At 49.6% G+C, this 27,264-nt stretch overlaps 1 protein-coding gene across 16 annotated transcripts in view; it reads right to left on the bottom strand.

Moving 5' to 3' along the window:
• TACC2 (transforming acidic coiled-coil containing protein 2) overlaps positions 1–27,264 on the bottom strand; it is a 184,500-nt gene that overhangs the window by 97,628 nt on the left and 59,608 nt on the right. For 11 of the 16 annotated variants that reach the window (XM_027112815.1, XM_027112830.1, XM_027112829.1 and 8 more), the window contains 2 exons: positions 19,536–19,610; positions 4,724–4,849 (listed from right to left, as the gene is read on the bottom strand). In XM_027112815.1, coding sequence (XP_026968616.1) covers positions 4,724–4,849; positions 19,536–19,610 — 201 coding nt within the window. The remainder of the gene's footprint in view (positions 1–4,723; positions 4,850–19,535; positions 19,611–27,264) is intronic. The other 5 variants (XM_027112816.1, XM_027112822.1, XM_027112819.1 and 2 more) reach the window with 1 other exon arrangement.

Raw genomic sequence — 27,264 nt, 5'->3', positions numbered from 1 at the left:
TGGATTCCTGACTACAGGAAAAGCACCGAAGGTTCCCAGATGTAACCAGGGTGCCCCATTTTACTCTGTTTAACAAATGGTAGTAGAGCTGGAAGGTTCCAATTGAAAAACAATTCTGCTGCTTTATAAAAAAAATAGAAAATATTGAACAGATGGGAGTACAAGTGGCCACGGGCAATCTAGTCATTTGTAGAATGTTCTGGAGGGTCTGGGCTCGGCTTTCTGTGCCATCTGGGGATGTCAAAAGCCAAAGGGAAGTTCAACCACTTACAGGGGGTTCAGGGGCTGTTTCCCGAAGAGGGAGCAAGTTTGATGTCGTCCAGTGGCTTTAACTGGACAGAAGGGGAGCGTCAAAATCCCTTTCATTTTATTTGAGAATTGCTGCAGGGACGGGGGTAGCTTCTTTCTTTGTTCTTGTTCAGAAAGAAGAGTTGAAAGGGAAGGATCAGTACCAAAGAATTAGTAGCGGCAGAAAGGAGGGAGAGAGTCCTGCTCTGCTTTCTCTCTGGTGGCTTAAAGAAAATGCTCCAGCCCCACGTTTCTTGTTTTAACAATTTTTTAACATATTTTTATTTTAATTTAAATTAATTTTTTAATTTAAGGTACCAACCCTGCTTCTGCAGGGCAGCAAACCTCTAGAGGATGTTGCAGGCTGCCCTCTGCCCAGGTTTGTTCCTTCCCCGTCTCTCCTCACCTCTCCCCCTGCCTCTCCTGTCCCTGCTCTGAACAGGAAGTGGAGGGGGGGATCCTTGGGTGATGCTATGATCTGAATGTTTGTGTCCCCCCAAATTCCTATGTGGAAGTCCCAGTGCCAAGGCGATGGTATTAGGAGGTGGGGCCTTTAGCAGGTGATTAGATCATGAGGCTGGAGCCCTCGTGATGGGACTACTGACTTTATAAAAGAGACCCTGCAGAGCTCCCCAGACCTTTCCATCACGTAAGAGCACAAGAAGAGGTGTGCAACCAGGAAGAGGGCCTTCACTCAGCCACGCTGGCACCCTGATCATGGATTTCCAGCCTCCAGAGCTGTGAGCAATAATTTCTGCTGTGTATAAGCCACCCAGCCTGTGGTATTTTGTTATAGCAGCAGGAACAGACTAAGACAGATGGGGTGGGGAGGCAGGGTCATTTCTGAGGTCTAAAAAGCCACCAGCACACACCCAGAATGCCCTTCTTAGTCACTCCCACAGAGCAGCAAGGTTAAGTACAGTTGCTTCTCTTTATTCACAGTAACTATGTTCTATAAAGTCAGCCTGGACACTGAATTAGCAGACACTAAACCATTGCTCCTAGAGGAAATCTACGGTTAGGTTCCTGCAAGCCACTGGTCCCCATAATTTTGTCAACCGATCAAAACATAATCTTGCTTTATGTGAGTTTCTATTTAAAAACATCTTATTTAATATACAATTGATTCCTTAACACTGAATTTACAGTAGGCAGCACTGTAACTCACACCCAAACGAAGCTTATCTAACAAGTATTTTCTACATCAGGTACATCACAGCCTTCTTGCACTTTGAAACACTGGACAGCACTGTGCTTGGGGACTATTTTAAACAGCAAAATCATCAACAAAATCACAAAAAGCACGGCACTAACTATACTGTGAAAGGACACTTTTCAGAATACGAGAGCTGTGGCAAGAAGCCAGAGGTCGCCTTGCTCCACTTCAGCTGGGAGCATGCTCGTCAGGTGACTGAAATTTTTTGCTGCTCTGCATGTGTTCACAAATGACCATGAAAGAGTCATGAGTATCAGTCTTGGGGTTACAAATAAATCTCAGCGAGGAAGCAAACTCACAAACACGGAATCTGCAAATAACTCAGATCGACCGTATTTTGTAGACAGAGTTGGTAACCAAAGCCAGACCAATCTCTGCTCCTACCAGAACTACCTCCTTCCCACCAATTTCCAGTAAAAATAGGACAATACAGCTCCGGACAAAGGTCCAATCACACTGGCAAGGCACCAAAATTGCTCATTCGGCATTGAGATCTACTGAGTCTTTCCACTGGAAAATAAAGCCAGAGAGCTGGCCAAGCTCTCAGCACTGATGAACTCAGTACTCAGCCACCGGTCCCTTCCTGCATCCTGTGATCACTCTCGGTCATGGTCACAGGTGACACAACTTCTTTACTCATGTCTTTCTCGGACTTGAGAGGCCAGTGATGTAGGCGGGACCCCGTGGCGTGGGGGGAAGGGGGAACCCGGCTCCCTGCAGCCAGTGGAGAAGCTCAGAACCAGGTTTGGTAGCCAAGCTGGACCTGCTTCAAACCCCAGCTCTGCCACTCACTAGCCACGTGTCTCTGAGCCTTTGTCTGCTCACCTGTAACACAGCAGTCGTAACAGAACCCCCTGCCTGCTGGGGCTGTTGTGAGGATTTACGGAGATACACCCCGCATGGTGCCTGGAGCACAGGAAGTGCCCTAGTGGGAGCTTAAAGAGCAGGCATCACGGGACTACTGTGGGGCCTGGGACAGGTCATTCAAAATACACAGTCTCGGGTTGAGGCGCTAACTTCAGAAGCGTCAGTAACAACCCCCCGGTGGACATTAGTTCTCCTGAGTCACCCAGCCAAGTCCTCCTGTATCCTCTGCTCCCACGGCCCCTTGGCGTCCCTCGAGCACTGGATGAGGATGATCTCAGCCCCACTCCTTTCCCTAAGGGAGGCTGAGCCTCTCTGGCTGCAGCTGGAAGTCCCTTGGCCTTGCTACAACGGTGGGGGTCAGGGAAGGGCCATGGGGGAGGGGAGGAGGCCGAGCACAAGGACGGAAAGGGATGCCCGACTTCACCCTGGAAGCTTCTGCACGCTCCTTGTGTGCTGAGGGCCTTGTTGCCCAGCTAGGATGCCTCTTTTAAGAAGTTAAACTCATACGTAAGCACTATGGTTGACTCCCACCTGTAACAGAAACACTCGGAATTCGACGTCAACGTGCAGCTGCCTTAGAGCATCTGTTTCTGACCTGGAGCTTCCTGCTGTGTCAGCCCTGCCCTCACACTTCTCCTCCACCAGGCAAAGCTCCTCCCAGTTTACGAAGAGGCCTCTCGACGCTGTCCCAGCAGGACAGCGGGGACGGGGCAAGAATGGACCGCCTGTCCCCCAAGAGGGCCAACTTTGGGGGTGGTTAGCGCACACTGGCCCCCAAGCAGGCAGACAAGGAGACTCACCCCCGTCTTCCCTCTAACCCCGTTCAAGTGTACTGCCCTTCCCCAAGGACCAGCCCGGGCCAGGCTGGGTACTGTGATTCCAGAGGTCGCAGCGGATTCAGTTCCTCCCTGCGAGGGCATTCGAGACAGGTAATTCACAGGGATCTGTGAAGGGCAGTGACACAGGGGGAGAGGGGTGGCTGCAGGAGTTCAGAGGGAGGCTCCTGTCTCAGCCTGGGGAGAAGGGACCCAGTGTCTGTCCCGTTCACTATGGTTCCCCAGTGCCATGCACCATCTGGCAAAAAGCAGCTGTTTTACTAATACAAATACAACTAAAATGTGTGTGTGTGTATGTTATATGAATAGAGAGAGACACATATAGACGTGTGTAGAGAAAGAGACTGTGTGTGTGTGTGTTATATAACTATAGAGAGACAAATATAGACGTGTGTAGAGAAAAAGACTGTGTGTGTGTATGTTATATAAATATAGAGACATTATAGATGTGTGTAGAGAGATTGTGTGTGTGTGTATGTACATATGTTATATAAATATAGAGAGAGACACATACAGACGTGTGTAGAGAAAGAGACTGTGTGTGTGTGTGTATGTTATATAAATATACACATATACAGACGTGGGTAGAGAGACTGTGTATATGTGTGTGTGTATGTACACATTAAATAAATATAGAGACATATAGACGTGTGTAGAGAGAGATTGCGTGTGTGTGTATATATATGTTATATAAATATAGAGACATATATAGACATGTGTAGCGAGATTGTGTGTATATATATACGTTATATAAATATACAGAGAGACACATATAGATGTATGTAGAGAGAGAAATTGTGTGTGTGTATATATGTTATATAAATATAGAGAGACACATATAGACGTGTGCAGAGAGAGAGCTTGTGTGTGTGTGTGTGTGTGTGTGTGTGTACAGGCGTATGAGCCGAGTCCCAAGGCTGGCTGTGAGCAAGCCTGGTTTAAATAAACCACAGGTCAAATCCGCACCCTCTGAGTCCGGGGCGAAGCCCGATGTACACGCCGCACATGGAGAGCAGCGATGGGTGTGCGGCGTTCGGGGCACGCAGGGCAGGGGGAGGGTGCACGGGCAGAACATGAGGCAGGATAAAGCCCCTCCCCCGCCGCCCAGGCCGGTCTGCCGAGCAAGGCGCGGCACCTGGTCCCCTTCCCCGTGTGCTGATGCCTCTTCCCTTCCCCAAAGACAGAGAAAACAAGTGGCTGACCCAGCGCGTGTCCCGGGAAGCCAGAGGCGGCTAAGTCATTCCCTGGAAACGTATAAAGAGCACAATATCGCTCCTGGAGGGCTGCTATTTTAAATAGAGCAGAGGGGCGGGGGGTGTCTTTCTGGTGCCCCCTCAGGTAATTCCGGCGGCCCTAAGAAGAGGCCCAGCCCTGTGCAGGAGAGCGAGTACACCTGTGTGTGTGTTGGGTCTGGGGGGGAACTGCGGGACAGAAGATGGGACGGAGGACAGGAGGCAGCCTCAGGGGCCGGGCCCGGGGGTCCCGCCATCCGCCGTGGGCACCACCGCCACCATACCTCTGGGCTGTCAAATCCGGGGACACCCAGCCACTGACATCACCGTGGGGGGAGAAGGCAGCTAAGAGAGGGTTTTCCAGGTCTTCAAGGGCAGCTGGTTCGATGACATCATCCACTACAGGTGAACTGAGGGAAGGAAAAAAACCAAGGCTCAGAAATGTTCCTGAATGTCTTAAATATGTTTCAACAGCACATTTTATCTGGGCCCTAAGCAGGGCCTCAGTTTCCCTTTTCATAGAGGAAGGGGCCAGTGTTGCTCCAGGTGTAGCCCACGGAGGGGGCTGGTTTACTGTTTACTGCTCCACGATGAGACAGCACAGACACCTGGGGTTAGGGTTTAGAAACCTTTAGAGCAACACGATAGAGCCATTTTGTCTGTTGACGCTAATAATGTAAGTCACGGCTTGTGTTTTGTAGGTCTTGATGGGTGGTTGTCAGGCAGGGGTGATTTTTGCCCCCTGGGGACATGTGGCAACATCTAAAGACATTTTTGGTTGTCACAGCTGGAGGGGGCGGGCGCTACTGGCATCTAGTAGGTAGAGGCCAGGAATGGTGCTAAACATCCTACAGTGCACAGGACAGACTCACAACAAAGAATTATCTGGCCCCAAATGTCAGCAGTGCCAAGGTCGAGAAACCCTGGCCTTGAGTTTTGTTTCATTCTCTAGTAATTCACTTAATTACATTTTCAAGTTTTGACCTACAGTGAGATAGAAATTAAAAACTACACTGGTCCTTCATCCACTGGGAAAGTCAGCATTTGACAACCTCCAAGAGCAGGCTGGATTTGAAAGTTTGGAGGGACACAGGTCACCAGACACTGTCTCTGGTCACACACATCTGCTTACTCTGCTGGGAAACCCCTTTCATGATCAGTTATGTCTCAGTTTATCGGGGAGAGTCAAGAGTTCTTCCTTCTGATGAACTCAGCTCTGGGGCAGTCAGTAATGAGACAATTATCTTCATTCCTTGAGCAGATATTGATTGAACAACAACTCTATGTGGTGAGCAGGAAAGAGGTGGTCCCTGCCCTCATGGAGCTTACAGTCTCAGGAAACAGTCAAACATTTTTAAAAAAATGCTTATTTATCCAGTAATAACTGTTGTAACTGCTAAGAAGGAAAGGTACAGATGGCTAAGAAAGCATAAACTAGGAGGTCCCAGTGGGAGTGGGGGTCAGGAAAAATGTCTTCGTACAATTGTAAGCTGAGGCCAGTCACCAGCTCAGTGATAGCGAATATGTGCTGACACTTGCTGTGTGCCAGGATCTCAGCACTTACAGATATCACCATATGGCGATCCTCACAACAGCCCTGCGAGGTCGGTGCTATCATTATTCCCATTTTACAGATGAGGAAACTAAGGCACAGAGAAGTTGAGGAATTTGTCCAAGGTTGCACAACCGGTAAGAGGATACAAACCCAAACCAGACCCCAGAAGCCATGTTCTTAACCACCCCACTAGGCTATGTCCCAAAGGTTGAAGAGTAAGGGAAGGAAGAGTGCCCCCAGCACAGGGAACCACACATCTGAAAGCCCCAGATCAGGAAGGAGACTGGCATTCTGGAGGAATGCAGAAAGGCCACTGCAGCTGGAACGCAGATCAAAACAACCAGGAAGGGGACAGGTGGACAGGAACCAGATCACAAGGCCAGGTCGAGGGACTGGGACTTGATCCTAAGCTGAAGAATCAGCCCAAAGCCTCTATCAAATATTCAGCCACAAAGTACTGCCCTGGGCATCGAGACGAAAGACAGGCAGGGAGGCCCAGGGCGAACTTCCCAAAACTGTGTTCTAAATATGACCGGACTAGCACACGTTTGTGCCCACACCTTTCTATTTATTCCCATGGGTCTTGTGACGCTTCCTTCTTCCTCCATGGTTCCCATCCACTAACCCAAATCCCCCAGAACGTGACCCTGGAGCCCTGTAACGACCACACCCAAGGAGCCAGAGAGAAATGGGCACAGCGTGAAGTGAAGCAAGGGGCGAGCCTGGAGGAGGGGGCCGGCAGGGACTCCGGGTGTCTCTGCTGGATCACGATTTGGAGAATCCTAAACCACAGGCAATATCGACTTTCTAAAGTCATAAAGCCTGAGCGGAAAAATGTGGCCCAGGAGTTCTGGCAACACAGATCGAAAGCCGTAAAAGACTTTGTTTTCTTTGACACAGCCATTCTACTTCCAAGAATTTATTCTAAGGAGATGATTAAGGGTGTGAGCAAAGATGCTGACCATAGCTGTGACCACAATAGCAAAAAAAAAATGGAAACAACCAAAATGTCCCACACTAGGGGACAGTTAATCAAGTTAAAGCATGTCCACAGAATGGACTCATTTGCAACCATTTTAAAAAAAGAAGGTAAAAAACATAAATAATTAAAAAATAAATAGTAAAAAAAAGAAAGTAGCTCTCCATGTATCCAGAGGTAAAGGATCCATTATTAACTGAAACTAGGTTAAAACACTATCGGCAACATGATCCAGACTTTATGTGCATGCGTGTATCGATATATACGCATGTGTGTGTATATGTGTACACATGCATGTATGTGCAAACACCCACATAGGAAGCGAGCAACAGAGTGAATGAACGCCAAGGTATTAATGGTAATTCTTCCAGTAGTAAAGTTATGAGTGTTTTTTTCTTCTTCATTGAATTTATCTCTATGTTCTAGTTCTATTCTGAACACATACTGCTTTTATAAGCAAAAGAAATAAGAAAGCATTTTTAAGGAAAATTTTGGAAAATTTTAAGGAAAATTTTCAATTCATAGTTCAGTGAAAGTTTCAAGAGACGGGACAAGCAGAGCAACGCCGTCTTTCCCCCACTTTTACACTCACACGTTCCCCCAGGGAGGACCCAGGCTCGTCAGCCTCATCTCAGGACAGAAACCCAGCCATGTCTCACTCAACAGGCACCCGTGGGGAAAATAAGGTCCTGGTGGAGAATTTTTTAGATAACCAGTATCTGCTCGCATATTCTACAGGATGGCATTTTCATTTGAACTCTTTGGGATGGAACTAATTTTCAAAGCATATTAGACACTTCCTTGATTTTTTTTGAACAGAGAATCCTGAACATAACTAAGCACTTTGTCAATGACACATGATCAGCATCTTGAGCGACTATGATATAAGTGAGGAGGTATGCTACGGCACTAAAACAACAATTGTACACGAAGCCAAGAGGGCTGGATTCTAGACCAGCCCCACCTTGGGATCTCAGCCAGGTGACTCCTCTGAGCTGAACTTTTCCGTCTTTAAAAGGGAAGGCCCTGGACGGCACAATCTCAAGGACTCTGCAAACTCAGTCAGGTCCCTCCCTCGCAGGCTGTGAGCCAGTACGTCTGCTTCCAACTCACCTGACTCTTTTTTACTTTATGCCTTCCAGCTCTCTGCTTCTAAGGCACTGCAGACGACGGGTGTTAGAATAGTGTGCAAACCAAGAGCTAATAGGCTGGATAAGCCTCCCATATTATGTCATAAACCTCCCATATGACATAATTTTAATAACGTTTACATATACATATATGTGTGTATACACATATATTAAATTGAACTATGTGAAATCGTTAAAAGAAAAAAGCTGTCAAATTCACACTGTACCATCAGCCTCAAGATCTTTCTGTCTTACTCCGCAGGGGTCTGGTCGTGCTCCAGATGGCTAAGGATAGGGGACAGCCGACTTCTGGGGACACAGGGGAATTCTTCTCAGACCAGCTGTAAGAGGCTATAAATGGCTTCCAAATTCTGTGGTGCTGGGACTAGGGTGACTGAAATATTTTTCAGAGAGGAAAAAAAAAAATCTGTCAGAGATTTTAACCACCAGCTGCTTCCACCAGCTGCTGGGGCCAACCCACTATAAATTTAGTCAGGCCAGCAAAGGGTTGATTTTCCACTGGAATGTCAGGGAGGGAAGCTTGTATCAACAAGTGCTTCTCCAAAGGCCATGAGTCACCTTCCTTCAGAGGCCGAGGCAGAGAGAGCTCTGCTTCAAAGAGGAAGATATTCACATTCTAGTCTAAAAAGCCAACACCTTCAGTTCTACACATAAGACCCGTGCACAGCAAGAGCTCTGTGGCCAGCACCAAGATAAATTAAATCAGGATCAAATTAATAATAACAATAACAGTAATAGTAACGGGGTGGGAGGAAACTTTGGGAGGTGATGGATATGTTTATGGCCTTGATGGTGGTGCTGGTTTCACAGATGTATACTTATCCCCAAACTCATCGAATTGTATACATTAAATATGTACAGCTTTTTATATGTCAATCACACCTCAATAAAGTAGTTTTAAAAAGATGGGGATCCCACGCTTCAGGGTGGACAGGCTGCTGGAGAGCAAGGCAAGTTGAAAGTCTAACTCAAGGAAAACTGTGAAGGGCGGTAATAGCAAAACAAGCTGCCGCAGAAAAATGGGCTCCTTTCAGGCCGGGGTGATCTGGGAAGGGCCTGTGAGGGGATGAAGCAAGTCGAGTGCTTCAACAGACAGACATGTGCAAAGGGCTTTCTCGGTGAAAAATGCTTCTCCCTCCCTCTCTCCCTGATGGTTTGGGTGGAAAGCCACTAGGCTTCGCTTCCCTTCCCTTGGACAGGAAGGAAGGGGTACCGGAGAAGGGACAGGGGCCACACTGGCACAGAGGAGGAGACTGGTGTCTTAAGGAAACTGTTACCCACCGGGAGATTAGCAGAAAAATAAACTCATCAGGGATAAAGGGAGCAGGTTCTCACAGTCAGGGAAGACTTGCATAGAATATACAAAGGTGATGAAGCTTGAAAGAACTCTCAGGGCTGGGCTGCAATCAGACATATCAGACAAACACTAGCTATAGATAGAAAGGGGTGTGTGCGTGTACACATTACACACACCTATTTCCCAGCTATGTCTGCTGAAAGGGGTCACGTCAAAAGGACATCAGAACCACTTAAAGAGGCTGCCACTGGTCACATCTGGGACTATTTGGACATCAAAAAAAAAAAAAAAATACAGATAGTAATAGATTAAAATCCATTGAGTAAAGTAATAATCCACGAGTCCATATAGATATAAAAACACCAACAGATACATAAATGCGGGGGAGGGAAAGTTCCTCTTTACAGTACAATGTCAACTGGTAAATGTAGAAGAAGCGATGAAAACTGAAAATCCGCCATTTAAAAACCATCAGAGTGGTGGTGAATTCCGGCAGGAGCCGTCGAAGGACACTAAGGGAGGTGGATGGAGGTTTAAAGAAGTGAAGGGCAGTGGTGTGGTCTTGGAGTACCTTCCCACCAGATACTGATAGATTACAAAGGGGGAAATGGTGACTTAAAGGTGGAGAAACCCGGTGGGCACCGACGTGGCCAGGGGCTGACCGGGATTACGTCCCTGGCGGTGGGTGGTCCTCACCCTATGTCACTTCTATGGGATCCCTGCCCCAAACGACAGCCAGAGTCTGGTCATGAGGTGACACGGGTTGAGGGATCTTCCCAGAATGAAAGAGCTGTACTCTGAAAGGTCATGAAAGACAGCAAGAGACGGAGGAGTTCTTCCAGACTGAAGGAGAGTCTGCGGACATACTTAGGGTGTGACACGTGCCTTTGGGCTGGACCCTGGATCTGTAGGAAAAGGGACGATGTGGATGAATTCGAATGGGTTCTGAAGACTGGCTGATGCCGTGACATATCCTATCGATTTCCCAACTGGATGGCTGTATCGCGTTGTGCTGGAGAGGGACCTTGCTTGGGGGAAATGATCACTGGAGTGTTTGTCTGGATGGGGACACCTTCGTGTTTGCAACTTGCTCTCAAATGATTCAGAAAAAGAGCGATGATAATGGATATATATCTGTATCTCCATCCATATGTACACATATAAAGAGGGGATGACAGCACTTGAGGTAAAATGGCGATAATTCAGGAACTTGGGCAAAGGGAGTAGGGAAGTCTTTGTACGACTCTCGCAACTTTTCCGTAAGTTGGAAATTATTTCAGGAAGAAAAGAACAAAACCATTCCTGAGTGAAGGCATGCAGGCAGCCTCTCCCCAGCACCCGCAGAGTTCGGTCTGGGTTCTGCAAAACAGAGTGTGGTCGAGACGGGAGCAGCATTGAATAGGGGCCTGTGGGCCATTCACCGGGGCAGCCGGTGGCCTGTGGGCCATTCACTCGGGCCCAAGCCAGCTAGCAGAAGGCCTCAAACGTCAGGCCAAGAACTGGCTGTTTTCCAAGGCATGGGGAGCATCAGAGATTTAAGAGCAGGGAAGCAGCAGAATATCTGGGAGACAGCCCTTACGCGGAGTAGAGAATGACAACAGGGGAGAGGAAATGTAGACGAGGAAGCCGGAGCCGGAGCCATGGAGCAGGGCCAGGTGATGCGGGACGGAATCCCAGCAGCTGGAGCCAGGGCCAGTCGTGCATCGAGCTTCACGATGTCCCCCCAACACATCGTGAAGACGGAGGAAAGCGAAACAGGGAACAATCAAAGATGATTTGGATTTTAAGCATCTGATTGGTTGGAAAGTCGCGTTAATGACTGCACGTTTCACGTCTAGTACCTTAGACCCTCGGTACTATTGTTTGCTTTATACTTACCTTTCAATGAAGTCAGTTGTTCAAATTAAATAAAGGTACATCATTCTAGGGAATAACCCCGGTGAGTCTGCGGTTTTGATGTGCTGCTTGCACTTTTTTCTAACAGAATGAGTAACAGATAACTCACCACCACCAGGCAGCCCCCAGGCTCGGGCCAGGCCGCCCGGGAGCTGGGCACTTTGGAAAGTGCTGGTGAAGCTCTCACCAACACAGCTGAAAGACAGCCCAGCGCTGCTCACACTGGCTCAGTCCTCTTTTTTTTTTTTTTTTAAGAAAAGCAAAACCTGTCATAAATGACCAAAACGGCATACTCTGAGATCTCCATCTTGGGAGCTGTTGGCCGGTTAGGAGTTGGGCACGACCCAGCTGGCAAAGGTTAGAAGCCAGGGCCAAGGCACGGGAGCACGTGGGGCACATACACGCATCCCTTCCAGGTGCCCCCTCAGCGTTCCGAGACAGAACCTGCATCCCCACCGCGCTCTCCCCAGAGAGGCAGGATGGAGCCGGTGACAGGAGGCCAGGGTCTCAACACCACTCCCGCAATAAAGAGCTGTGCAACCTTGTGGAAGATTTCCTCAGAGCCCAGCTTCCCTATCTGTCAGAGAGGGCAAGGGCCGCCCTGTCTGGAAAGGGCGTGGGGAGGGTTCGCTGAGACCAGTCATGTCGACTGGCAAAGGGCCCGGCACATGGAAGTGCTTCACAAGTGATGGCGTCAGTAACACAAAACACAACAGGGTGTGGTGTTTTCCCCAACGGAACACACTGAATGTGCTTCTTCAAAGTACCCGTGCCCCTCCTCCCGCCGCCCCTGCCCAGGTGTGCTCCCTCAGGTGTGCATGCCGTCTGGGGTCATAGAACAAGGATGAGTACAGGTGGCAACAGCAACGGGAACCAAGGTTTAGGAGCACCTACTGTGTGCCGGGCACCGTGCAGGGCCTTTGTCACTGTGAGCAATGTGACAGCCCGTTTCAGGAAGAGCAAATGGAGCCCCTGGATGGAGAAAGTCACTACCCACGGCCACGCTGAGCTCAGCTCCATCCGGCTGCTCCGACCGCAAACCTCACGCCAACAGGACCCTGGTCTCAAGCGGCGTCTCTCTCAAGCATGCAGAATGAAGACAGTGACGTGCAAAGCAGCCCAGCGGGGTCCGCCTCCCCACAGAAAGCATGTGAGCAGTCCACGGGGGCGCTGGCACGGCTCTAACCCGGGGTAGCTGGGCAAGACCCTTCCCCACCCAGACTGCAGGCACGTCCTCCATAAAATGAGGGTTTGGACTGTTGGGTCTCCAGGGTCCCTTCCAGGCCACTGATTTTCTGACCTGAAAACCCCGAGACTCTAGAGGCACAGCCCCCTGGGATGGCTGGAAAAGGACATCTTGGAGGAGGCTCTGGGCCGTGTCCACTGTGGCCCAGCCCCAGCTGGCCTGGCACCTTGTCCAGGGGCCAGGTTCCTGGTTAGGACTTACAGATGGGAGGCGGGGTGACCAGCTCCCTGGGAGACCTGGTGACGGGGAGGGGGCGCAGAGGGGGAACCCCCCTCTCATACACAACTTACGCACTCCTTAAAATCGGACTGCTGCCCCCGTACCTCTCAGGGTTAACGAACTCAAGGACTGGGGTTTATGCAAAGCTCAAAGGGGAGGAAGTTATTCTAGGAGGACAAGGCAGGGAGACAGTAGTCACTGTTCTTTTCAAAAGACAAAGAAATAAACCCATCCAGGTGCTGGGAGAAGCTACATGGTCAGGTAAGTGATGACGTAGTTGCTCCCCTGATCAGAGAGCACAAAGCCAAGGGGTATGCCTGATGAACAGGCCAGCACCTTGGGGTCAAGACCTCGGCCAAGGCTGCCTACTTCTCCCGAGAGCCCGTGCATGTAACCAACAGGTGCCTCGACTTCACCAGAACCCTGGGCACAGAAATCCAACTGAGTCATCCACTGGGGGGGTGAGCAGGGCAGTGAGTACAGTACAGAGAGCACAGCTCTGGAGACGGGCAGATGTGAGCTTGAAGCCAGCTTTGCCATTTCCTAGCTTTTTGTAGTCCTAGGCAAGTTCATTAACCTCTTTGAGCCTCAGTTTCTGAACCTATAAAATGGGGACAAATTGAATAACTTGGAAAGATTATTAAAAGAAATAAGAGCAAAACATAGATGTCAAGCACAGCGTCAATCTCACAATGGGTCCTCAACAAACAGTAGGTGTCCGATAAATATTAGTTGAACGTATGGATGCAAGGAAAGTAGCAAGGGCAGAAAGATGTTAACTGCTGCTGCCACCAGAGCTGTCTAGCTGCCACTTAATTCAGGCCAGAGCCAGCTTCTCTAACTTTTCTGAACTGAGAGCAGGCAACTCAGCTCGTAATCAAGCTGAGGCCTGAACAAATGCCTTAAGTACAGACGAGGCAAAATTTGAGTGTTCTTTTTTAAAAAAAACCTCTTGGAGCTCTCCATCTCTTATAACAGTCACAGATTTTCCCTGATTCCAAAACTATACAAGTAGCAAAATTACCTCTGTAAGCTCTCCCTACCCACGGAATGCAACGAGAGGTCTAGACATCATGCATGGAGCAAAGCCTTGTACCCGCCGTTTCCAGAGAGAAGCCAAAGCAGACAGTCACTGACCCAAGAAGGAACCGCTGGACAGGTGTCCTACTCAGCACGACACTAGGCACGAGGATGCCGGGGAAATGAGGCAGGGTCTTGTCGGCACTGGAAGAGAGAGACCCTAGCACCTGGCTGAGCACAAGACAACTTGGGAGCTGGAAGCAGGGAGCTGTGGAACACAGGTTCCTGGGCCAGGTAACTCACAAGGTGAGCGAGCCTCGGTCAAGGTTTGCAAGGGAACACTGGACCTTCTACTGTTTCCTGTGAAGCAGGCGCTGGAGAGCAGGCAGCCAGGGGAAGCCTGAGGGCTGGAGGGAGGGGCATCCTGACCATAAAAGAAGGAGGGAAAAGATGCTCCTCACGTGGACATGACCCATCTTCTTATCGCCTCTGTGGAACGGGCCGCACTGGGGAAACGTCATGATAGGAAACCAACCCTGTGCCCTCAGGAGCTTAAACCGGAGGATGCTGGCCAGGAACCGTAAGCTCTCGATGACACAGACACCCACCCGGAGAGCTCTGGGCCTCAGAGGACCCACTGGACGCAACCAGGCAGCGAGAGGAATTAGGACTCTAAACAGCCAGTCCTGCATAGGAGCCAGTGAAGCGACTGCTTTCTCTTTGCAGTTTTTCACCAGATTTGCTCTCTGTAAGAGGAACTGACGTGCATTTCCTATTCTTTCATTTTTACTTGTTTTCTGGGGAAAGTATAAATAAGCAATTAAACGGGAGGGTGACAAAGCAAGGGAAGATGGATAGAAAGGAAACCTAGATAACCAGCTTCCAAATAAAAGAGCTCTGCATCGACTAGCACACCTCCTTGTTTCCAATTAAAAATAATAACAACAAAAATAAGCTACAGGAGGTGTTAGGAAATCTACCTCCTCTAATTAAATCCTTTTTAATCATAACAGTGAAAAATATTAGCATGACTTTCCATTTGCACCGCACTTCACAGTTTGCCAAGTATTTTCATGCACATGATTTCACTTGCCCCTACAGCTCTGTGAGCCAGGCGGGCACTGTGACTACCCCCACTGTTAATGAGATGGAAATCATGATTCACAGACACGGTTAGTGACTTGTTCAAGGTCACAGAGCTGGTTAAGAGTGCGGCAGGGATTCTAATACAAAATCTCTGTCTCTGAATTTGGAGCTCTCTCTAGACCGCCTTTCTCCAAGCCACGGAAAAACAGTCTTGGGAACTTTGCTTTCTTTTAAGTGGTAGCCTGAATACATTTGCTAAATGACAGACTGAAACCATACACCAGAGTGGATCAGACAGGAAAGGGAGGGGGACGCAGCTGATACCCAATGTATCTGAAACGAAAGCCCCATCACAGGTCAGGGCTCTGTAGTCCCCCGAGAATTTTGCCTGCCCTCTACTCTATTTTTAGAGGCAATTCCCTACAAACTTTTTTCCCCAGCTCTTCTTTTTCATGGCTTCCTTTCTCTGGAATGATTTCATAATCCTTGGCCTGTTTTGTCATCACGGTGAGTTGCTGTGGAAATGGTTATTGAGGTGAACAAAGGACTGTGACCTCAGCGGGGGCAAGGGAGACAAAGCCCAGCCTCCAGGACAGATTTCGTGCGCCGTGGCCACAGGTCACAGCGGGAGAGACCAGGGCACCCAGTTCTCCTCCTTAGACTTGCTTCTCCCACCAGGACTAGTCAGGGACACCACCACCAGCTTCCTAAACCTTCTCCTGGTTATGCAAAAGGTGTCAGGGCTTGCTCGACTCAAACCATAGTTAATTCAAGAACCATCTGCTTTTGGCTGTGGAACTGAGTACCAGGAGAACACACACACACACACACACACACACACACACACACACACACACACACACACACGGCTCTTGACCTCACCCTCAGTCTCTCCCAGCCTCATTCAAACCTGAAGCCTGGAGTCTAGTGAGCCCATAGATCCCCATCTCTCATCTTCCCAATTAGAACTGGTCTCTCCCAACTCCTCAAACCCTTGCAGTGTCCGCTACAGGGGGTGCTATTGGCATTTAGGGTGAAGCGGTTCTTGGTTGGACAGGACTGTCCCATGCATGGCATCCCTGGCCCTTACTAGGTATTGCCCGCTCCAGTCCCTGGGACGACCAAACATCCTCATGCATATGCACACATCCCCTCCTGGGGCACTATCCTCACCATAAAGTTTGCCCAGTGTGTGTCCGTTCAGGTATCTCACACACACACACCCCTCCCTGAGAGCAGGGGTGGCCTTACTGACTTCAACTACCATTTACCCCGACCCCCGGCCCCTCGTCATACTTGTGGAGTGGTACCGTAAACTAGACAAGCCCACCGGGAAGCACTGTCTGTCTCCACAGAAACGACAAATGTAAATAACCACGGTACACGGCGTGAAACCAAAGAGGCCACAGGACTTAGCTGCCAGGTCAGGTGTCTGGGGTCCTGGGTTTGAGTCCCACCTTCACATGTGACCCTGAGCAAGACCCCGGACTTCTCTGAGTCTCCCTTTTCACATCTGTAAAATGAAATCTTGATTTTTAAGTTTCCTTCCAGCTAAAATATTCTAAGTGCCCAAGCTCAGAGAGACAAAAGGGATGCATGTGAACAGAGGGACCAGATGCCAGTTCTGTCTAGCTCTCCCAGAGGGGACCAGGAGGGGTGCGTTGGCTCCACGAGCAGTACTGCCTATGCATGGGTTGTACTCTGTGGTGCTGGCCTCCCTGAGACTTGGGAAGTTAACTTTTGATGAGGGGCCAGTGACAACGTAAGAACCAAAGAAGAGGCTCTGGGTAGCTGAGAGTTGGCTGTGGTGTCTGCACAAGGAGGGCAGTCCCTGACCTATTTCCTGCAACTCTCCTCTGAAGAGAATGCCCAAGCCCCAGGCACAGCGTATGAGAAGCCCCGTGGGAATCCACTCCCTTCCACTCACGTGCCCAGCACAACTGGCCCCATTCTCTGGAGGAGCTCCCAGCTCAACCTCAGAACGGGAAAACCGAACATTCTAAGAGGTAACTCACTCCACAATTCCCAACCAAATCCTTCCTCTGAGTTTCATCACTTGTCCAAATGGACCCCCTAAAAACACTAGTGAAGACTAACTTTGAAATATATAAGTGAATCTGGATGGATGAAAACCACAGATGAAACCCAGTCTCGGGACAAGGCCCCAGACAAAGTCATTTCTAAATACAATGGAAACAGTCTTTGAAATGTGGCCTCAATAGGGAATCCTAGAGAAATAAGAAGTTCTCCACCTAATAACAGAGCTGAACCTTCCTCTGGCATAAAACAGATAGGAAATTGCACTAGGACCCCTGCTATTCCATGTACTGTGATAGAAAAGGCTTGGGACAGACATGTGTACACATGCACGCACACATATGAAGACGTGCGCAGGCGCACACACACTCCCGCACCAACCAAACACCCTGGCTACCCTTCCCTAGGCTCAGCTTCTATTTCCATCCCCCCAGTACACCTTGGAGACACATTTTTCTCACAATGTCTATTTCACTTGTATCTCAACCCACTCCCACATTTTCCTGTCCTAGCATTTGACGGAGGCAAAAGATAACAACAATAATAATATCACGCTGATGACGATGCCATTTAAGAAAAGACAAGCACCGAGGAGGACAACAAACGTCGCAGGAACACCATGCAACAGCTTGCAGCAGAAAGCGCTCGGAGGTCGTGGGGAAGACACGGCCCGAGGCCGCGGGAGCCAAGGACGCCAAGGAGAAAGAGAAAAAAGAAAAAAAGAAAAAAAAAAGAAAAAAAAAAAAAAAAAATCAAGGGCTGGTCACGTGGTGCGTCCGAGCCCTGAAGTGCACTAGCCCCGCTGACGTAACTATTCGAGAATTTAAAAGTCCCAAACTCGGAAGAAGTCCAGTGCAGAGTTTTAGGGCTAATCCACGCGCCGCTGTGGCCCGCCGGGGGAGCCCCCACGCTACCGGGTGGGACCACACCAGCCCGCAAGCACCCCAGCGGGGATGGCGCGGAGCCGGGAGGCGGGCGGGGACCCGGGCCACCGGCACGAACCCCAACCGCGGGCGGGGACCTCCACCGTGAGCGGGATCCCAGCCTCGGGCATGCGCCCCGACCTCGGGCGCGGATCCCGACCCGCCTCACCCGACGGAACGAGCTTCCCGGGCAGAAGCCGCGGGCCCCGCCGGCTCCCCCGCAGACACACTCCTCTGCCAGTGCCAGCAAGTGACACACATGTGTGTTCAGCCAGTTTCCTCCCCCTAGCCAGTCCCCGTTGGGGAAAGATAAAATGAGCTTCGGCTACTTCTAGCACGCCTTTGTCTGGCGGCCAAGGTCCTGGGGACGCGGGTCTCCTCCCCGACTCCGGGCGCTCGCCCTCCCGCCCGCCCTTGCCCGCGGCGCACTTACCACGGAGCCGCCTTCCTTCGGGGACGCAACTGCCCAAGAGCCCCCGAGAGGCTGAGGTTTCCGAGCCCGGCGGCGGCGCGGCGCGCGGAGTCTCACGGCCCGGCCCGGCCGGGGACGCAAACTTTCCCGGGGTAACTGCGCGGGGCGGGCGCGGGGCGGCGCGGCTCCCCGAAGGGCTCGGGCAAAGTTGCAGCACAAAAGGCCAATGAGTGGGAGAGCGGCGGCGGCCGGGCCAGGCTCCTCCCCCAGCTCTCGGCGCTCCCGGCCGGCCAGCGCGCAGCCAGCTGCTCGCGCTGGGCGCCCGCCGCGCTCTCCTCACGGGCCAGGAATGCGCGGGGCCGGTCGCGGCGCGCCCAGGCCACCGAGGGGCCCACGCGGCGGCGCGCCCACTCGCCCCGCGGCCGCCGAGCGCGCAGGGGACAGAGAGACAGTCGGACAGACGGACGCGCGGCTCGGGCGCTGCTCGCGAATGCGCTGCAGACTTCCTCCAGGAGTCTCTGAGTCATGACAACTTGCTACAGCTCTTAGTTTTTACACGGCGCTTTCCACTACTCATGACAACGCGGGGAAGGCACCGGCGTGTGAACCACTGAGAAGGCCAAGTACAGACCGGTGCCCCAACTCTGCGGTCCACGCGCGCTTCCTTCGCCTCCGCCTCCGCCGAGCCCGGGGCGGCGTGGGGGGGGGGCGGTGTGGAGACGGAGGGGAGGAGGGGGATGCCGGCCCGCTGGCCTCCGGAGCCTCAGAAAGAAGCTGGGACTAATGTGGTGGCTCGTTGGTTCCGGGAGCCAAATTTTGGCCCTTCTTTCTTCACCTGCCTAGTCCTAACTCTGCTTAACCACGGAGCCTTAGAGCGCACTGCGCTCTACAGTTTGCAAAACCTGTTGCCTATGCCTTCTCCTGGGCTGATGTGCCCTCCAAATTGGGCAGAGGCTAAATCCAAACCCCTTCCCGCGGCCATATTTCCGGGAAGCATTTGAGTTTCTATTTGTGCGTTGTGGATTTCGGTTTTTTGTTTTTCTCATAGGACCCCAGATCAACTCCTTCGCTAACATAGACCTCACCCCCAGAGTGGCGCTTACCTGCCTGCACCAGTGAAACGTATCACCTTTTCTCTGGAAATTTCTGCATCTAGGCCGCAATGGAGAAGAGCCTGTGGCTATATGTGGGCTCCAGGCTTCCTATTTTAAGTTTAGTGTCAAGAAAACATTGCTGTGTTTTATATCCTCTGGGACCAAAGGGTAAGAGACTCACAAATGACTCAAGGCTTCATTTCCTCCTCTTAAAGAAACAGATGCCCAAGGCTCGATGTCCCCAAATGGGAATTCTCTGTAGAATAAAGAAGTAGACTTTTATTGCCTTCCACTAAAATACTGTTTTTTTAAAAACACCATGCTTCTAAGAATCACATTTCTGACGGAAATTTAAATAGATTCCTCCTTCACATGCTTATCATGGGCCCAGGGGTTTAGTATTAAAGTGCCTATTTCACTAATGTGATAACTGACACTCAAATAGACTAATTTGTTCAAATGTATACCATCAGCTGTTCGTGACATGAGAATTGGAATGCCCAGTCTTCTGTGCCCTTGTGCCCTGATCCGAGGTCATACCCACTCACGGTAAAAAAAAAAAAATAAAAAAAAATGTTCCACTCACCACCTCCTAAGCTTGAGCATTCCAATTAGGCAAAGAGCTAACATGATTTCCAGATAACATCCCTTTCAAGTGAAATAGCCCCTCCCCAGTTGCCGGAGGCATATCCTTCATGACACAGGAAGGTACCACTATGCTTTGAAACCTACTGGTGTGGCCAGGAGAATGATGCCCTCCTCAAGGATGTCCACAAAGATGTCCGTGAGTATATTAATTTACAGGGCAAAGGGGAATTAAGGTTGCTAATCATCTGACCATAAAATAGGGAGATTATCCTGGATTATCCGGGTGGGCCCAGTATAATCGCAAGGGTCCTTATAAGTGGAAGAGGGAGGAAGAAGAGAGTCAGAGAAAAAAAGAACTGATAGTGGAAGCAGAGTCAGAGAGAGATTTGAAGATGCTGTGTTGCTGTCTTTGAAGATGGAGGATGGACATCACAAGACAATAAATGTGGGCAGACTCTAGAAGCTGGAAAAGCAAGGAGATAGGTTTTCCCCTAGGGCTTCCAGAAAGGAACACAGCCCTACTGATTTTAGCCCACTGAGACCAATGTGAGATGTTTTACCTACAGAGCTGTAAGGAAATTTTTTTTTTTTTTTGCGGCACGCGGGCCTCTCACTGTTGTGGCCTCTCCCGTTGTGGAGCACAGGCTCCGGACGCCCAGGCTCAGCGGCCATGGCTCACGGGCCCAGCCGCTCCGCGGCATGTGGGATCTTCCCGGACCGGGGCACGAACCCATGTCCCCTGCATCGGCAGGCGGACTCTCAACCACTGCGCCACCAGGGAAGCCCAGAAAATAAATCTGTATTGTCTTAAGCCATGAATTTTGTGGCCATGTATCATAGCAGCAATAGGAAACTAATGCAGTAGGTATCTGGTTACTACTGTGATTTAATCTCCTCCTTGAAGAATTTTATGAAAGTATCCAGAGTCTAAGACCATTCATTGCAGGAGAAACACTCTGGCTGAGAAAGACCTGACCCCAGCACCTCTCCAAGGTATCATCAGGATCAGAACAGCGCAATGATGTTCAGTAGCTAGCTTTCAGACAGAGCCGTGGTCCAGTGTAGGACACACTCATTGCAAGATGAAATAAAGGGCTCTCAACATCACGAGGGATTGATATTTAAATCCCGACATCTGACAAAGATACATCCATACCAGAAAGTCTCAGCCACCCACACAGCCCTGGTCCTGGCCGCAGCTGGAAAAGTTGCCCTGATGATAAACTTGAAGCAATAGTAAATGTGCATTGCCTGTCTCCTCCGGCTCCAGGTCAAGGGTAACAATACGACACAGCAGGCCCCCCACATCTGCGTCTTCTGCATCTGCAACCAACTGTGGATCGAAAATATTCAGGAAAAAAATTCCAGAAAGCCCCCAAAAGCAGAACTTAAATTTTGCTATGCACAGGCGACTATTTACATAACATTTATGTTGTATTAGGTATTATAAGTAATCTAGAGATGATTTAAAATATATGGGAGAATGTGTGTAGGTTATATGCAAATACTACACCATTTCATATAAGGGACTTGAGCATCCTCGGATTTGCCTATCCACGGGGGTCCTGGAATCATTCTCCAGGTATGCAGAGGGATGACTGCACTGGTACAGAGTAGGACAGACACGTGCTTATGCCCTTCGTCTTGGGATACCTGGACTCTATAGAAGAAGACTGAATCACAGGCAGCATGGATGTGCCTTAGTAATTGCATCCATGACAGAATCTTTACATCCTAAGGATTTCTTGGTTCTGAGTACAAGGTCAAGGCCCCTGCAGAAATGTGGTCAGTGTTTTCAGCAATGCCCCAGTGCAACAGCTGTTCAACCATCTTCTCCAGAGTCCTAGGTTTCTGGAGTTATCTTAAAGGCTACTTGGGAGGCCCCTGTAACCAGAGCTGTTTCACTGAAATCTGTCATATCTTTGGGTTCCACAAAAGATTTTGTGCACGAAAAGGTTCATTTGGAGGGAAAAGGAGAAAAAGAAAACATGAATACACTGCTTTATAGAAAAGAACTTGTGCTGTTGGAATCCTGGAATCCAATCTGAGACCCAGAGAAGGAGATTGACACACCCAAGGTCAAAGGCTACATAGTGACAGAGCAGGTATCAGGAAGGGAGATTTTTTTTTTTTTTTTTGCGGTACGCGGGCGTCTCACTGTTGTGGCCTCTCCCGTTGCAGAGCACAGGCTTCGGACGCGCAGGCTCAGTGGCCATGGCTCACAGGCCCAGCCGCTCCGCGGCATGTGGGATCTTCCCGGACCGGGGCACGGACTCATGTCCCCTGCATCGGCAGGCGGACTCTCAACCACTGCGCCACCAGGGAAGCCCAGGAAGGGAGATTTTTTTAAACTTAAGTGAAGAGAACAGTATAATGAACTCTATTATATCAAACAGTTTCAATATTATCAAATCATGGCTAACTCTGTTGTATTCACATGCTCACTTCTCACTTGTTACTCGGATTATTTTAAACCAAATCCCGGATATCATCACTGTATCAGTTAATATTCCTGTTTGAATCTCCAAAAGGCAAGGACTGGCAAGGGAATTTTGAAGGCTGACTCTGTATTCTCTTCGCTCCCTCAGCCTCCCCTCAAGAGGGTCAGCACAGCTGAAGGATGATCTACAACCTGTAAATATTAGTAGGTAACAACCACAAGCACCATGGGTCCAAAACTTGGTGCATGTTAGACCCCCTGGGTTATTTTTAAAATGTTCCCAGCGATTGTGATTCAGGAAGTCAGGAAGGGGCTCAGGAATGAGCATTTTAGCAAGAATATTCTGGATAATTCTGGTGGAGATGCTTTCCAAACCACACTGGGAGAAACTCTGAATCTGAACTTTTGTGGCAGGAGTCATGGGTTGCCTCCAAAAGTGATGTTCCCTCTCCTGTTTACTTACTTACTAATGTTCAAATAATTAGTTTAGGTATGGTCATGTGACACACCCTTGGCCAATGAAACAGAAAGGAAAGTCTGTTGTATTTCTGGAGACATTCTCCTCACTCTCCAGAGGAGATACAAGACTGCAAATCTTGTGTCTTCAGATGTCTTCCTGCCTCTCGACATTGTCATATGGGCCTGATGCTTAGAGCTTCTGCAGCCAGTTTGAAACAATGAAGGGGAACATTAACCAGCACACTAAATTCAGGTAGAGAGGAAGATGAAAAGGGCTAATGAATTACTCAACCTTGGAAGTGCCCTGCCTCTGGATTTCCTGCCAGGAGAAATGATGGACCTAGTATTGTTGTTTTCTTGTATTGGGTTGTCTGTTACTTGCAACCAAAAGCATCGTGAAAAGGCTGTCAACTGTGATGTTGAGAAGCTTTCATTTGGTCCATACTAGACCTAAGGCTCTAAAACCACAAAGCAAATCAAAGATTCTTTGCCAGTGGAGTCTCCTGGAAAACAAAAGGCAAATCAGTGCCTAGGAAACACCCCCAGCTCTGTCCACTGAGTACTGCTCTGTTCTGTGTTTGCAGCTTCCTTTACACGCTGTTGTGGCAATGATATTTTTCTTTGGCTGAGAGGTGGCAAGCCACATGAAAATGGGAAGCCAAACGAGAAACCCGTGTCCAAATTTGCCTGATACCTAAATAACCATGAACTAATCAAATATTCACTGACCACTATTCCAAGTGCCCATGCGGGTATAAAAGTGCGTAAGACAGGACCCTGCCTGGGCAGACAGACTCATGCTGGAGGGGCAAGAAGCAGGAGGATGGGACCAAGAACACCAGCAGACACCAGGTGCCGTCGGCCTTCGGAGCGGGAAGAACCGAGGGTACAGCAGGTGTATTAGGAGAAGTTATTCAGGAGACTGAAAGGAACCTTCATTCTATCCAATTCTATTCATTCTAACTATGTGACTTGCTTCTGCCCCACTGGACCATGGGCACCCCCCTGAACGGCCAATGCCATAACTTCATACGTGAAGAAACCTGGGAAACGAGGCCAGAGACTGGAAACATGCAAGGTGGCTGGTTAACTGGTAGGGAGTGTGTGATGCTGAAGGACAGAGGTCAAACTCTCCCTAAACAAAGAACACACTAGCTCCCTGCCGGAAGTGAGTCTACATGGAAGTTCACATATCTGCCTTGTTTGTGGGCGCCCAAATGGAAGGTTGGTTACAGCACACTGTCTTCAGAGAATCCTAGGGCGTCCGCCCAGGACACCCATACGTGGCCAGACAGCACAAACTCTCCTGGACCCAAGAGGTTTCATTCAGTCTTTCAAAATCACGTATTGAGTATCTACTGCATTCCTGGCCCTGTGCAATGTCAGATGCCTCGTGGTCCCTTGCCCACTTCTACAGATGGTTCATGGAATGGCCACCACATGACAGAAACATAAAAGCAGTATTTCAATCAGCCTCGGAAGAGGCATGGGGAGATTTTCCAGAAGAGGGAATACTTAAGCTGACTTTTATAGGGTAAGGAGGTGTTACCATAGTAAGGTTTCTCATATGAGGGTATTTTAAATAGTTATACATTTGAAGCATATGAGGAAGAAGTTCTAATTAGCACATCAAACCCATAACTTCACAGACATTACCTAACACAAAAGTTAATATATTGAAATAAAAATGAATCGATGTAAAGAAAAATAATAAGTAGATAATAATACGGTGGTATACAGATAGGGTAAAACTCTTGAAAGTGGTTACAGGGTGGTACACATTGATGAAACACTGAGGCAAAAAAAGAGGGGAAATGGACGTGGAGAAGAGAAACGGAATGTTCTGGGGCGTGGGAATGAAATCTCTTCTTGAGTATAACCAGTAACTGGTTGTGATAAGGAAGCGTATGACTAAGCCATTCAACAAGTATTTCTTGGGCACCTACAATGTGTTAGCTACTTCCAGGTGCTGGGAGATAGGGGCGAACAGAAGAGACAAAACATCTGCCCTCGAGGAGAATACTTTCTAGGTAAGTATTAACGGCTGCCTACCTTAATTACCCAATGAGAGGCGAAGACAATTAGGGCTGTGAGCTGTTTTAACTCTTTAATGCTCGTGTGCTGCCTCTTGAACCAGACTGTCAGCTCAAGGGCAGGAGAGCAAGCCTTCCCCGTGCCCACCTGACAGCTGTGCTGACTCTCAGCCCAGTGCTCATCGCTCTCCTGGCAGGAGTCTCTCCTCCGGGGCCCGCCTTCCCCAGCCCTCCCTACCCCCTGTTCCCTGAAGCCCTTCTTCTCCAATGTGGCGGCGTCTCAGGGCTTCACCCAACCCCCAGAAACCCGAGCCGATAGGGCATTTTTGCCTAGAAGATTATCCTGTCATCTGCCAGCTATGAAGGGTGACAAAATACCACCCATTAGACAGCCTGCACTCTGCTGTCCCCACTTAATTATCAGATCAGGAAAACCAAAAGGCAATTTAAAAACTTTTTTAGGGCTTCCCTGGTGGCGCAGTGGTTGAGAGTCCGCCTGCCGATGCAGGGGACATGGGTTCGTGCCCCGGTCCGGGAAGATCCCACATGCCGCAGAGTAGCTGGGCCCATGAGCCATGGCCGCTGAGCCTGGGCGTCCGGAGCCTGTGCTCCGCAACGGGAGAGGCCACAACAGTGAGAGGCCCCCGTACCGCAAAAAAAACCAAAAAACTTTTTTAAATGACCACTCTAATATTAGCTAACATTTGTGAGCATTTGCTGCAGAGCCAGCACTCTGCTAAGTGGCTTCCATCCCTCCTCTGACTTAATCCTCACATGAGCCTATGCGGTGGGCACTGCTGTTGTCCTTAGCAGACAAAGGAGAAAACAGACTTGGAGTGGTGAAACCCCTTACCCAGGGTCCCACCAACCAAGCAGAGGCAGGTGCACACACAGGCTGCGTGTCTACGAACCCAAACCCCTAACCGGTCCACAGTGACAAAGGGCTAACTTCAGCTTATTTTTATATACTCTGAACACACCAGCAGAAGAATATGCCATGAGGAACCCAGGACCAGTGCCCGCCTCTAGCATGTGAGTTCAGCTCTCACACTAATAAGATCCACTTCGCTAGTGACATCTGGGGAATTTTTTTTTTTTTTTTTTTTAGAAGGAATCACTGCTTTGGGCTTCTGAGCTAAGTTCTCACATTCCATGAATGGCTGTCCAAGCAGGGAGGTACGTTCCTGAATTGCAACCCAGCAAAATGTAGTTGTAAGGGCAAAGAGAAATACTGGTAGGCGGGGTTCAGGCCTTCAAAATATTCAGCCATTGCCTCCACCCACGCTAAGATGAAATGTCAGCCTGAACCCAAAATATACACAGAAAATGCGTGGGGCAGTCCCGTGACTTCGGAGTCTCCTCCAGGGTTTCTAGCCGCGGCCTTGGAATTTTCCTTGAGTGCACACAAAGCCCTCTTCACACAAGGGCCCGCCTCGCTTGAACGTGTACTCGGCTGAACCTGTATTTGATCTTGACCTCGTCCTAATTTTAAGTAAGTCTGACCAAATACAAAGCAAGCTCCGCCGGCTGTACCCTCTTCCTGAACAGAAAAACAGTGTTCTCGAGGAGTCAGAGTCAGATGTCTGTGTCCCATCTGACACGATGGTGGAAAATAAAGTACTTGATGAAACAACCACAGTCTAACAGGCTCCCAGGTGATGCCAAGGCTGCTGGTCTAGAGAACCACACCTTGAGTAGCACAGCCCTAGAGCAGTGGCTCTCCAGGGGCAGTTGTGCCCACCAGGGGACATTTGGCAGTATCTGGGGGCATTTTTGATTGTCATGACTTGGGGGATGCTACTGGCATCCATCCTACTATGTGCAGGACAGCCGTCCCCAACAATTACCCAGCCCAAAATGCCAATAGTGTTGAGGATCGGAAACCCTGCCTAGAGCCCCTAGCTTGACCTTTATGTAGGAGGCCCTCAGTCTGAGTGAATGAATACATGAATGAATGTATGATGTACAACTACAATTTTGTTATTGTGTTATTGAACTAACCTGGCCAGTAGATTTGTATTTCTCTTTTGAGGGAAGCACCAAACAGACCCACCCTCTATCCGCTGGACAACGCACAATCAACCTACAAACATTTGTTGAGGACCTACTATGTGTAGCCCATTGTGCTGAAGACTAGGACCAGCGCAGACCCTGCCGTCAGAGGCCTCGCCCTCAAACGGAGACAGACGTATTTTGGGTGCTTGCCTGTGCCAGCCCCGAGCTAGCACTTCCCTCACACTATCACACAGTCCTCCGGAGGTAGGTGCTGACTTCATACACACTTTACAGATGAGGAAACTGAGGCCTCAAGCAAGTAAGTAACTGGACTGATGTCCTACAGTGAATAAGTGACAAATTTGAACCCAGATCTGTCCAGCTGAAAACACCCA

This window comes from Aethalodelphis obliquidens, unplaced genomic scaffold, assembly GCF_003676395.1.
Source record: "Aethalodelphis obliquidens isolate GAN/ISIS:26980383/991018 unplaced genomic scaffold, ASM367639v1 scaffold11, whole genome shotgun sequence".
NCBI lineage: Eukaryota > Metazoa > Chordata > Mammalia > Artiodactyla > Delphinidae > Aethalodelphis > Aethalodelphis obliquidens.
The sequence above is the reverse complement of the archived record's forward strand: the minus strand, read 5'-3'. Positions and strand labels throughout refer to the sequence as shown.